Below are 13,547 nucleotides of genomic sequence, written 5' to 3'. Positions count from 1 at the left end.
AGTCGTTCATTCGTTTGTTTATTTTTGTCCCCCAAATGGAAACATTAGTAAAACCGGTTATCTGAGTATGACGCCTCCCTTGACTTTCATCTTCCACCCATTATTCTATCCATTTTGGAGTTTTAGACACAATCTCACCCTAGAATGTACCCTAGAATAGCCTCAAACTTAAGGAAGTTCTCCTGCCTCAGCCTCCCAAGTGATAGGCTTAAAGTCATGAGCCACTACTCCTGGCCCCCACTTACCAATGTTGTACCTGATCAGCTTCTTCTCATGATTTTCTTTTTAAATTGTGTATGTGTTCATGTGTGGACACTTCTGTGCGTGTGCATGTAGAGGCCAGAGGCCAATATCAAATATCTTCCTTAATTGTCCTCTACCCTATTTGTTGAGACAGTGTCTTGTCACTGAACCTGGGGCTCCTAGATTCAGCCAGACAAGTTGAGTCCCAGGGGTCGTTCTGTCTCCAGCTCTAGACCACAAACATGCACTGTGCCCAGTGTGTACGTAGATGCTAGGGACTGAACTCAAAACTTCATGGTTCTAACTTTACCAATCGAATCATCTCCCTAGCCCTGTCTTTTTTTTTTTAAGTATATTTGTTTGTATGTTTGTTCTGATGTTGGAAGAAGTTGGAGAAGGAGGGAACCCACACAAATTTTACATATTTTTTCACTACCTGAGAGTTCCTGGTTGGTACCCTCTTAGGAGGCTAGGGCAGGGAACTAGAGGAGAGCTATTGACCAGCCCCTTCCTCCAGACATAGTACATCATCCAGACCTGCCTCTGCATCAGGAAAGAGACCTCCTAAGTCCTGCTTTACAAGTAGAGAGCTGGGACAATTGCCCAGTTATAAAGGCAGATGTTCTCACACTCCATCCTAGAGCTCTGGCCTCAGTCACCCCATCCAGTATTGTAAGCATTGCCAAGTCCCTCTTCCTGTCTTTCTCCTGCAGTCCTATAGACCTGTACTGTGTGTGTGCTAGTCACCAGTCCTGGCTAGATCTTCAGGGCTTCCCAAAGCTGAATTCTTGGCATTTGGAGGCTGGGCCATGTCTGAGGGAGTTGCTTTTCACTGAACTCACTCGTCTTCTCTGGTTTACCCCGGCAGCTCCAGAGTCTCAGACATGGACCTTCTTCAGTTCCTCGTGTCTGTCTTCGTCCTACTGTTGTCCGGCACACAAGTCACAGGCACCCTAAAGACCACCGTGGACCCCAGCCTCAAGATCTGTATCTCTTTGGGGATTGGGTGGGGTAAATGAGATCTCTCAGTGCCCGTAACTTCTTAGGGGAATCCCAGGAATGAGCAGAGTTGGGGAAGAATGGGAGGGAGGAGGAAGCAAGCTCTAACCAGACTATGAGCAAGTCAGTTTTTCCTGAGCTGGTTCCCCATATGTTAACTGAAGTTTAGGCCCATCTCTCAGCTCTGCAAATGAGGGGTGTTCATGTGTAGCGCCTGGCTGGTGAGACCCCAGGCAGGTCCTCCAGAACTCAGGATTGCTAGCTTATCTTTTTTTTTTTTTTTTTTTTTGATTTTTTGAGACAGGGTTTCTCTGTGGTTTTGGAACCTGTCCTGGAACTAGCTCTTGTAGACCAGGCTGGTCTCGAACTCACAGAGATCCACCTGCCTCTGCCTCCCAAGTGCTGAGATTAAAGGCATGCGCCACCACCGCCCGGCTTTGCTAGCTTATCTTAACACTGGTTCTCTGAGCCAACTCTTGGCAACACAAGGACAAGACCATCCCTGGTTTTGAGGCATTCACAGAACTAGAAGGAGAAACATGTGCGTTAGTGTTACTGTTGCTGTGAAGAGAAACCATGACCAAGGCTGCATTTGATTGAGAGCTTGCTTACAGTTTCAGAGGGTTAGTCCTTGATCATCATGGTGGGAAGACAGGCAGCCATGGTACTGGAGCAGTAGCTAAGACCTTATATCCTTGTCTATAGGCAGGAGGCAGAGAGAAAGAGAGACTGTGCTTGGTGTGGGCTTTTGAAATCTCAAAGCCCATCTCCAGTGATACACCTCCAACAAGGTCACACTTCCACCTCCTAATCCTTCCTAAAGGGTCTAACAAATTGGGAACCAAACATTTAAATATGAACCTATGGGGGCCATTCTCATTTAAACCACCAGAACATCCAAGTGGATAGCCTTGATTCTCTGGATCGAGGTTCTGGTGGATACTGGAGGTCTTGGGAGAAGCACTGTACTGTGAACCTTCTTTCTGAGCAAGGTCTTGATAGAAGCACCAGGAGAATAGTGGGGGCATCTCGGGCTGAAGTTATAGGTTAAGCGGATTGCTGGAGGTCCTGGAATAATGAATGATTGTGAGAGACGACAGGAAGACACAGAGATGGGAGGGTAGGTGCCAGGTTTGGAGTGTTGGCTTTTGGTTCTTTTCTGGGTATGGAGTCTCTGAGATCTGGAGAAATGGTACATTACAGGACCTATATACTTCACAGGCAGCCCACCTCTTCCCAGGGGCATCCCAGCCGTGGCCATCCAAGGCTTTTAATAGCATGGGTCAGAAAGGGGCCCCCTGAGTCAGGGCCATCGGGTTGCCCGGGTAGGTGTTATCTGCTAGTCCCTTAACTTAATGGTGCTCAGACAAGAAGATGTTTGAGGTGAAGCGGCGGGAGCAGTTATTGGCATTGAAGAACCTGGCCCAGCTGAACGACATTCACCAGCAGTACAAGATTCTTGATGTCATGCTTAAGGGACTCTTTAAGGTGTGTCAGGGAACAGGGCAGCTCCCAGCAGGGCAGGGCTTTGATTTGTGCAGACAGAGTTCTCTGCGGGGGTAGTGTTCAATGAGGAAGTGACTGTATATGTGGAAGAGTGGGAGCGGCGTTCAGGTAACTGGGGCTGGATCTAGGTTGTGAGGGTCTCCCCAGAGCCACTTAGCAGACATGGGGTTCCTGCAGGTGCTGGAGGACTCCCGGACAGTACTCACCACAGCCAATGTGCTCCCCGACGGGCCCTTCCCCCAGGACGAGAAGCTGAAGGACGGTATGGTCTCCCCAGCACTTGGCTCTGCTGCCTGCCACCCTGGTATTCTCTAGCTGGTCCTTCTCTGTTCTCGTCATTTGTTCCCTGGGGATATCCTCATGTGTGCCTGAGTAGTTGGCCTGGGGTGGATAAGGGCCTCGTCTGTGGTGCTCTAAGCATTCCTGGAGTCCAGAGCCAGTTTCTCTGCCCTTGCACGTATTCCCTTATGTTGTCCTGTGCTTAGGACAGGGAAACCAGAAAAGAATCTCTGCCCTCCTCACCCAGGGCCTGGATAGAGTCTGCCAGCTACTTTTTGGGAGGGCAGGTAGGCATTGTTTCTGTTGGAAGGTGAAATGGCCGAGGCTTGTCAGATAGCTGAGTCAGAGTGTGATTGCCAGCACTGTTAGCTTCTATAGTAAAACACACAAGCTCCTTAAATCCCTTTTTAGACAAGGGGAGAAAAGCGAGTAAGATGAAAGAATGTCTCTTTCCCTCTGTCCCCTCTCGCAAGAACGTCTCTTCAGTGGCGGTCCCTCCTCATGCCTACCAACAGATGACATTTTTGTTTCTTCTCACTATGTAACCGTGACTGTCCTAGAACTTGATGTGTAGACCAGGTTGGCTTCAAATGCATCGCGATCCACCTGCCTCTGCCTCCCAAGTGCTGGGGTTAAAGGCCTGGCCTCAGCAGTCCTGAGAGTCACTGAGGGGAGGGAACAGCTCATGCGTAGGAACGATGACTGTTACAGCGGCCACCCCTCATGCCTGGGAGTTGCTTCTCTTCTCCAGTTGGCAGAGAACAAGTCATTTGCCTTTGCTCTTCTCTCAGAACCAAACTAACTCTAAGGTTCTCTGAGCATCAAGATTATTCTGAGGTCTATGGGTCCATATCCCACATGCCAGCCTGGCAGATCTTTGGCTTCTTCTTGCCTCCGTGTGATGCCCAGCCAGTGCTAGGCCGGGCTCTCCGGTTCCTCTCTGCTCGAGGAGTGAAGAGCTGGCTACTCTTTGTTGTGAACATTCTAATTACATCCCAGTGTAAACTGATGTTGGTCTCATTTGTGGGAAAACTGACCAAATTCAAATGACAAATAGTTGTAGGTAAGTTAAAGTATTGCTAATTTCCTGATTTAGATACAGTGATCTAGGACCATGGCATTAGAGGGATGTGATTGAGGTTCCCTCTTCCCAGATGACTCTAGCTTATGTCAAGTTGAAAAAAAAAGAATCCAACAACAAATAAAACAAGCACCTAACCAACACAGTCTGTAAAACAGGAACAGCCATTGTCTCTCCCTCCAAATCCCATCAATGGGGACTTGAGAGAGTCTTACTGCATATTGCACATGCAGTGAACAGCCTGTGATCAATGGGTGCCGACCCTTCTCTGGTTGGGGGATTTGGTAAGTGCCTCCATTCCCGGAGGAGGTCTGGGGCTATCTGGGTGGACAAGAGGAGAAGAACAACTACCCTGATGACTCACTAAGAGCCTCTTGCCAGCTTTCTCGCACGTGGTAGAGAACACAGCCTTCTTTGGTGATGTGGTGCTGCGCTTCCCAAAGATTGTGCACTACTACTTTGACCGTAATTCCAACTGGAACCTCCTCATCCGGTGGGGCATCAGCTTCTGCAATCAGACAGGTGTCTTTGACCAGGGTCCCCACTCACCCATCCTCAACCTGGTAAGGACTAGTAAGAAGGCTGGGAACCCTGTCAAGTGGTGGGCTGGGAGCCTCGCGTCTGTCTGTGGTTGGCCCTGTCAGTTATCTTCGGTTGTGAATGCTTAGTTACATTTGTTTGTGTGTCTCAGAGCACTTTGGGTCATAGAGGCTTAATTCAAGGGGTTCTGTGCTGACTTGGAGGGTCCCTAGGGATTGTTTCTGGCCCACATCAGGGCCTGGGTTTGAGGCTTAAGTCCATGCATAGTGGGAATGGCTGGTAACCAGGGAACAGAAGGCAGAAGAGGGTTACTAGTTTTTTTCATCCACAGATGGCCCAGGAGCTGGGGATCGCTGAGAAAGACTCTGACTTCCAGAACCCATTTAGAATGGACCGGACAGAGGTGAGCTGCTGGGTCCTGTGACTGCTTTGTGTCTGATGGGCGTGGGAGACTGGGTCTGCAGGGCTAAGGCCTAGGGTAGACTGTGAGAGCTTTAAACTTGGAAGTGGACACCCCAGTGAATACAGGTCCAGAAATCATTACTCAAGTCACTGAAGGTTTTGGCAAGTCATCATTCCTCTCAGAATATGTACCATAGCTGGGGATGGAGTGGAGATTGGGGGACGGTGGGATTCCTCCGGCTATGAGCATCTTTATCTCATTGCACAGTACGTACCCCAAGTTGTGAATGTCAGAATGACCAGGTGAGGTCAGATGATGTTCCCAGCTTTGAGCCTGTGGTTCTGGTACACTGGGGCTTCTGTTTCACTCCTACACATGCCTTTCATCTAGAGTTCTAAAGTTGGCTTTGGGGGCTAACAGCTGCAGTTTGAGAAGACAGATGGTGACACATACAGGGAAGAAGGGACCAGAGGGAGCAGGGCAGGGCCAAGAAGGACGGGAAGGAAGGGTCCCTCCTATGCCTAGGAAACGAGTACTGACGCCTGTGCAGAGGGTGTGGAGTCTGACAGGTCCAAGGCTGTACCTGCTTGCAGACTGACAAAGTAGCCTGCTACTGTTTATGGATGCCGGCAGGTCACAGATGCTCTTCAGTGCAGCAAAAGCGGTAGCTTGACTGTTGGGCTATCGTCTTGGATACCCTGTTCTTCCAGATCTTTACATGGAAGGCCGGGCAGATGCTGTGTGTGTAGTGGGTTTGCATTATGCCTGCAGACCGCAATGCTTGGAAAGTTTGCCATCTTTCTTCACAGTGAATTGACTAGATCTGTGCATTATCCAGGGAAAGATACTCATCCTTCCAAGATTAGTCTCTCTGCAAAAATAATCCTGAGAAACGCTCTGGGTAAAGTTGCTAGCAGGGAGGTATGGTCCTAACCCCAGCGCTCAGGAGGCTGGAGCAAGAGGCCACCTTGGCTGTCTACTGAATTTGAGGCCAGCCTGACCTAAAACTGCCTTAAAACAAAACAAAATTAATCAAACAAAAGAACTTCCCAGATTTTGCATTATTAGTGTCCTCAGCAAGAACACAGGAAGGTGCCCAGCACCCTCGCAAACGGTGTACTCCATAGCCTACTGCCTGGTTAATCTACCAAGAGGCGAGGACCAAATCCGTTCAGTTTGTTTCGTGTCATTTATTGAGGCTGCACTCAGATACTGCTTTTTGATTGTTTGGTTTGGGTTTTGAGACAGTCTTTGCCCCAGTTGACCTTAAACTTTCCACATTTCTGCCTTAGCCTTCCGAGTGCTGAGATTACAGGCACAAGCCACCACAGCTAGCTAGTCTGAGTACTAGGGCAAAGCCAACCTGCAGAACTGACTACAATTATCATGTTCTCTGGGTCCCTGACTCAACCCAGACTTAAATATGGGGGGACTAGTGAGTCTTATTTTGAACCACCAGAATATCATCTAAAATCAATGTATGTTATCTGTTATATCCACCTAAAATTTAGATTTTTTTAAAATTTTCTTATTTTTTTGGTTTTTCGAGACAGGGTTTCTCTGGCTTTGGAGTCTGTCCTGGAACTAGCTCTGTAGACCAGGCTGGTCTCGAACTTCCAGAGATCCGCCTGCCGCTGCCTCCCGAGTGCTGGGATTAAAGGCGTGTGCCACCATCGCCCGGCTTAAAATTTAGAATTTTACCTGCCAGTCTCATTGAATGTATTTGTTAATAATTACAGGAAGCAATAGATAGGCCCAAAGCAACAGTCATCCTCCGTGGACAGATTCCTGTGGCCCTTTCTCTTCTGCTTTATACTTTTAAGTCTTCAGTACATTGAGGGTATTTAACTGCAGAATTTTAACCTCAGTTGCCTGTGTCGTATAACCCAAAGTTACCTAGGCATTAGGAATGAAGATAGACCAGGTCATGTTGGCACACGCCTTTAATCTCAGTACTTGGGAGACAGAGGCAGGCAAATCTCTGTGTCCAAAGCCAGTCGTCCTCTGTTGAAGGAGCGGTGGGCCGCTTCCTGCCACTTAGCTCCTGGCCACCAGCTAGCTTTACCCAAAATAATTACACGGAAACTGTATTCTTTTAAACACTGCTTGGCCCATTAGCTCTAACCTCTTACTGGCTAATTCTCACATCTTGATTAACCCATTTCTAATAATCTGTGTGGCACCACGAGGTGGTGGCTTACCGGGAAGGATCTTAACCTGCGTCTATCTTGGAGAGGAAAGCATCTGCCTGAATCTGCTTCTTTCTCCCAGCATTATGTTCTATTTACTCTGCCTACCTAATTTTCTGTCCTATCAAAGGGCCAAGGCAGTTTCTTTATTAACCAATGAAAGTAACACATAGACACATGACTCTCCTCCATCACTGGTCTATAGAGTGAGTTCCAGGACAGCTACGGTTACACAGAAAAGCTCTGTTAACAAACAAACAAACAAAAAGGGAATAAAGGATAGTTTATCTGTGAGAGTAAAGCAGGTTTGTGTCATCCTTCATGGGTACATAGGTACTCTGAGGAGATCTCTGATGGTGTTGTTGGACTCTAGCGTCCAAACACTGAGGAGGAGTCGCCCCCAGAGACCATCTCACACACCACAGCTGATGCAAAAGCATGAGGATTTTATTAATTCTGTCATGTCCCCCAGCATTCAGGAAGCTGAGGGACCTTGAATAGCTGGTACAGTCTACTTTTAAAGGGTCTACAGAAGCAAGGGGGGTTGTTCTTTGACTATTCTGATTGGCTTATTAGAAAGGGCTATTACCAATAATTGACTGGAGAGCTGTTGCCAGATCAGATGAGGTAAGAGGTTATTTTGACCCCGTTTCCCAGGGGACCGAACCAAAGCATATGTATATGGGTAATTGTTCAGGAACTGAGTACGTGCGAGTGTAGCTGTTAGGTCCTTGGTTCCCAGGGGAGGAGGGGAAGCACTATGGCACAGAGGCTGAGAGGATTCAGAATTGTCAAAAATGGCTTCAGGATTGTTTTAAAGTCTTACAGTGTGAGACACAGACTGTGTCAGTGTGGGTGTTCCCATCATGGGGGTGGGAACTACACACCCTTGTGACGGTTAGTGGCACCTGCCACTGTGTTCTCTGTGCCTTCTAGAGTCTCAAGCCCTTTCTAGGTGCTCGAGTCATTGCTGAATTATTCATGTGTCCCATCTGAATGCCTATAATTTTTCTTTTCTCTAGTCACCCCCTCTTTCACCTAGAGCCTTCAGAAGGTTCAGATGTGAGTGGGACAAGGGAGTTTCTACAAGATTATAGAGGTCTGTTGGCCAATTGTGGTGGCACACATGTGATCCAAATTATAGAGACCTGTTGACCAGTTGTGGCAGCACACATGTGATCCCAGCTATTTGGGAGGCTGACAGGGATGATCACTTGAGCTCTGGAATTTGACACCAGCCTTGACACATGGGAAACAGCTGTTAGCATTTGCTTCCAGTGGTCACAGATGTATTTAATTCCCCCAGCAACAAGTTGTATGTAAGAGCTTCCTTTGTCAACTCACTAGAGACCTAGTGCTCTGGTTTTTACTGGGAGTTGGTTTTATGAGTGCACTGTATCTAACTAGTACCCAAACTCCAAGCTGCTGCGAGGAAAGTTATCATAAACCATTTCGATTTCACAGACAGTTTGAGAACAGTGAACCACTTTTACTTATTTAGACTATGGTTCCCAGCTGCTAGTCAAGGGCCAACTTTAGACAAATGACTTTTAAAAGATGGCAGCCAGACCTGCAACTCCTTTCCTATGTTTCTCTGTTGTTTTCTTATTTGTTGAGACAGGGTCTCATGAAGTGCAGATTTGCTTGCTGGGACTCCAAGTGCAGGGACTGCAGCCATATGCCACCACACATGGCCACACCTGCAACGTTAATAATTTCTGTTCAGCACCTTAGTTTTTTAACCCAGCTGAACCACAGTGGACCATGCCTGGCTGTTTATATCTAGCAGAACCTCTGAGGTTCCTGTTTTATACAGAAAGGGTAGGGAATATGGTTTTCCCATCAAAGTAGCTACTACCCCTTCCCAGTGGTATACCCCTCAAGGCTGCTTTCTGTCGTCATAACCCTGATAAGTAGCCCTGGAATAAGACCTTGATTCTAGGTGTACTCAGTCAGCGCACTCAGGTGCTCAGGGTCTTGGAGAGATTCTTTCCACCACAAGGGGGCACCTAGGGAAATGCTAAATTTCTGCAAGTAGTTCTCGCAGTGTAAGTCTTAAGTGCTTCTGTCACACAGGACGGTGTCAGAGTACTTCCAAGATAAATTTAGGGAAGCCAGGCAGTGGTGGTACACACCTTTAATCCCAGCACTTGAGAGACAGACAGGTGGATCTCTGTGAGTTCAAGACCAACCTGATCTACAGAGCGAGTTCTAGGACAGGCTCCAAAGCTACAGAAAAACCCTGTTTTGAAAAACCAAAATAAATAAATTTAGTTTAACATTATCATAATATATAATATAATGTCATATCATTATCATAATATAGTATCTTAGACACTACTATAGGAGCAACATAATTTCTTCTTGTTGGTCAGGGATGATCCTGATAGTTTTCCCACTCCCCCCCCCCCCCCGTACTGGGGCTTGAACCTAGGGCTTTACACATGCTATCCAAATGATCCCCAGCCTGTCTACTATTTTGTATTCAGCGAGAAGATTCTCTTATGAGAGAAGAGTGGCAGCTATCTGGGGGTGCATGCAATGCCTGGTTGAATTAGTTCTAGGTAGTTGGGCATTCCACTAGCTGTATGGCCTGTCTTTGAACCACTACTGGGATGTCCCCCTTTTCCCAGAGGCATGGCTGCCTATATGGCAGGTAGGTTAAGCCACAAGGTGGCACTCTTTGTTTGTTTTTAATGCCTACCTTGATCACACTTGTCCATTCACAGTCTGAGTTTTGGATCCTTTTGTATTTTATAGTCTCATGTTCATTTTGTTCAAAGTGCACACTGAATGCTATTGTGAAGCTTTGTGCTTGGGACATAGTGGAGTACAGCACCCAATACCAGCATTGCGTCTTCAAGGAACAGGCTGCCGTCGGTGACACAAAGGAGGAGCACAAGAATAAATTAGTACAAAGCTGAAGAGAGGGTGCCAGCGAGGAGGCGGGTGCCCGTGAGGAGGCAGCCGTGGAAGAGGTCCCCAGGGTAGTGGGAGCAGAGTTGGAGCAAATGAGACAAAGCAGACAGGGCTGGAAAGGGCATTCTGGGCCTAGGCCACAGCATGTGAAAAGGCCTGCCGGGGTGTCGTCATGGAAACCAGCCATCAGTTACAGAGACAAATAGACATAGAGATGCAAGTTTGATAGTTTTTTAGCCACAGAGACCAACAGAAGCTTTGGGTTGAATGAGACTTATGGAAAAGGATGGGAGGGAGGAGAGGCGTGCCCTGATTGAAGTTGAAGTTGCCCCCAAATCCTTGTCCTTTCCCATCCCTGCCTGCCTGGAAGTCCCATCTCTTTCTCTTCTGGTCCTATTTGCTCCTGTGTGCTCCTCTCCTGGGGGACTGTTCCTTGTTCCCTAGTGGCAGCACCTGTAGTCTAGGATTCCTAGCTTGCTTTGCTCCTGAAGGGTGTCAGGCAGGTATTTCAAGAGCCACACAGCTCCCTCTTCCTTGAAGAGACTATTTGTTTTCCAGTTCACACCTTAGCTGGCATTTGTCCCCCAGGCCTGGAATCTCCTGTCTTCCCTGTCTGCTTGTCAGGCTCCTGATTATCTCAAGATACAGTCAGCCTTTCCCAGAGCCCTCTCATTGGCTTCCTTGTCTGGGACTTCCCGGAGGCAGGGCCTTCTCTGGGACCTTCTTGTTTTACATTCCATGATTTCGCTGGGCGGAAACTCTTTGGTACTCCTAGACTAAATTAAATGACTCTGCTCATCTCAGTTCATTCCTAGCACTGACCCTTTCCAGAAGGCCCTGAGGGAAGAAGAAAAACGCCGGAAGAAGGAGGAGAAGCGGAAAGAGATCCGCAAAGGCCCAAGAATCTCAAGATCCCAGTCTGAGTTGTAGCCCTGCAGCAGTTTGGGGCCTAAGGGTTCAGCAAGAGGCCAGTCAGAAGAGGCACAACCGTGTGGCTGTGGTGTAGCAACGTCTAGCACCATGGTGAGCAACAGCCAGTTCTAGATGGGGACTCTATGTTTTCTGGGTCTTCAGGAGCTGGGTCTGAGCCTTGACCAGAAAGACTGAGCCTCTGGAATCTTAGGGCACACCGAGGGGGACCTTGAGAGGACACAGTTCTGCAGACTGGATTTGTAGGGAAACTGTTGGGGGACTGAAGGGACTCCTGGTCTGGATCCTCTTGGTGAGTGAGGGCTGCAGGCCAGCTACTGCCCTTTGAGGAAGCAGTAGAACCTGGCTCTGAGTTACAGATGAAGGTGGCATGCTTGCAGTTGGCCTCCCTGTATTCCTGGGCTGCCTATCACCAGTCCAACAGCTCTCTGCAGAGCAACACTACAAGCCAGCAAATCCATTGGCCTCACCAAGGCTGATGAAGAGGTTCTGAGGGTACCAGGAGCTCCTAGATGTCAAGACCAGCCTGGAGTGTTTCTCCCTTATCAGGAGGGAGCCCCAGGCCTTTGCATTGCAGAGAAACGAGTCAGGTTTAGGCTTCTTCTTCACTCAGTGCTGCCCTTCATGAGGGACTAGTTTGGAGAGGGGACCCAGAAATGTCCTGGGAGGGTATTTATTTCAAGGAGACCTTAAAAGAACATGATCTCTATTCTCAGATAACTGGGGACAGTCATCGAGCTGGTTCAGGGGACAATCAACTTGTTCTCTCTACTGCTGAAAAATAGAGCTTGTGTGTGGGAAGAGGCCGTAGGAGACAGGTTACAGGAGACTCTTTGTAATGGGGCTACTGTGAGCTGCAGTGATCAGACAGTGGGCTTCCCAGTTCAGGGTTCAAGCGGAGTCCCATAGCCACAGGGCAGGAAGCTATGGAAGGAGTTTAGGCCCTCAGAGGGCAGCCTGGTTTCTGTGAATCCCAAGGCACGTGGCTGCCTTGACTATTGAAATTACAGCACAACCTCTTTGATCTTACCAAGCCAGAATGTATCTCCTAAAGGCACGGAGACACCCACCATCCCTGTGTCATTCCCAGCCATCCCCTACCTTCCAAATAAAGTTTTCCTCTTACTGCTGACTGTGCTCATGAGACCTGAGTCATAGCCTGACTGATCCTGGCCTACTCTCTCTTCCCTGTGCTGTGCCTTCATTGGTAAAATAAATTTGATGATGTCTGAATCCTCTGCCAAGCTCTAAACTATTTCCTTGGAGGCTGACTTTTCTACTGGCCAGGATAGCAAAGGGATGCCATGTGTTAGGGAGATTTCATGGAAGATCCTGAGTAGCCTGCATCCCAACAGCCATTCAGGAAAAGTAAAGAAATGAGAAGTCACTGGGAGGAGGGCTGGAGAAATTTTCCCATCAGAAATGCTTGTCTCTCTTGTGAGGCAGAAATACACAGCTGGCTCCAGAGACCTGGGCTGCATTCCCAGTCCTGTCCCTTCCAGCTGTATGACCCAGCCCATTCCTGTGAGGTTTATAGGAGATGATGGCACTAGGCCTATGAAAAGGGTGACATCTACCCTACATGTCGAAGCTGAGTGAGTGCTTGTGAGGGTCAGAGCCAGCCATGAGGGTCCTCCCTGTTCGTCTTTGCTGACTCTGCAAGGAAAATGTTTCTTCCTTTAACTGAGGGGTGAGCTTCTAAAGAACCAGGACAGCTTGGCTGGGGACCTGTCTTTCTTTTTGTTTTTGTTTGTCTCTTTTTGTGTCTTTGAGACAGGGTCTCACTATGTAGCTCTGGCTGCCTTGGAACTCACTCTGTAGGCTAGGCTGACCTCATAGAGATCCATATGCCCTTGCCTTCTGAGTGCTAGAATTAAAGGCATGTGTCACCATGACTGGTGGTGGGTAGGTGGGTGGGTGGATTTAGGAAACAAAAACACAAAACACTTGAGGGAGGGCACTGGCTTCTCCAGCTCACCCAGCAGCTGGGTTCAGTTTTGTGATAATAGCTCTACCAATTGTGTGTTTAGGTAGTGGCAGTGTCAAGGTAACAAGAGTGTGTGTGTTTTCTAGTGGCCTGATGAGTGACCATTGCTAGGGGTGCTCATGATGGCAACAGTGACAGTGTGGTCTTGGATTGTCCAGTCTTGTAAGTCCAGTCAGTGGCACTCCTGGAGACTCTGGGAGCCCGTGAATTATCCCGTAAGGAAGGGCAGTTCAACAGTGGCACTGTTGACATTTTGGACTACTTTACTGTTGTGTGAGAAGACTATCTTGAGTGGTGTAGGATATTTAGCAGTACCCCTGGTCACCACATACTAGATGCCAGTAGCAGTCCCGCACTTAGGACAACTAAGAATATCTCTAGTCATTGCTAGATGTCTTTCCTTCCCTCCCCTCAGTCCTCCATTTTCTTCTGCCCTCCCTAGTCATTGTCCAGATAGATGTTGAAGGCTTT

General features: G+C 48.2%; 1 protein-coding gene across 1 annotated transcript in view; it reads left to right on the top strand.

Moving 5' to 3' along the window:
- The window catches only part of Ccdc134 (coiled-coil domain containing 134), a 13,034-nt gene extending 804 nt beyond the window's left edge, over nt 1-12,230 (top strand). The window contains exons 2-7 of the mRNA XM_005354471.1: nt 1,112-1,230; nt 2,609-2,730; nt 2,926-3,010; nt 4,490-4,671; nt 4,980-5,051; nt 10,964-12,230. Of these exons, the coding sequence (XP_005354528.1) occupies nt 1,128-1,230; nt 2,609-2,730; nt 2,926-3,010; nt 4,490-4,671; nt 4,980-5,051; nt 10,964-11,089 (690 nt within the window). The 5' untranslated portion in view covers nt 1,112-1,127 and the 3' untranslated portion in view covers nt 11,090-12,230. The remainder of the gene's footprint in view (nt 1-1,111; nt 1,231-2,608; nt 2,731-2,925; nt 3,011-4,489; nt 4,672-4,979; nt 5,052-10,963) is intronic.
- The last annotated feature ends 1,317 nt before the right edge of the window (nt 12,231-13,547 follow it).

Source organism: Microtus ochrogaster, chromosome 15 (assembly GCF_000317375.1).
Source record: "Microtus ochrogaster isolate Prairie Vole_2 chromosome 15, MicOch1.0, whole genome shotgun sequence".
Lineage (NCBI taxonomy): Eukaryota > Metazoa > Chordata > Mammalia > Rodentia > Cricetidae > Microtus > Microtus ochrogaster.
Note: the sequence above shows the minus strand (reverse complement) of the source record. Positions and strands in the feature narration are given on the sequence as shown.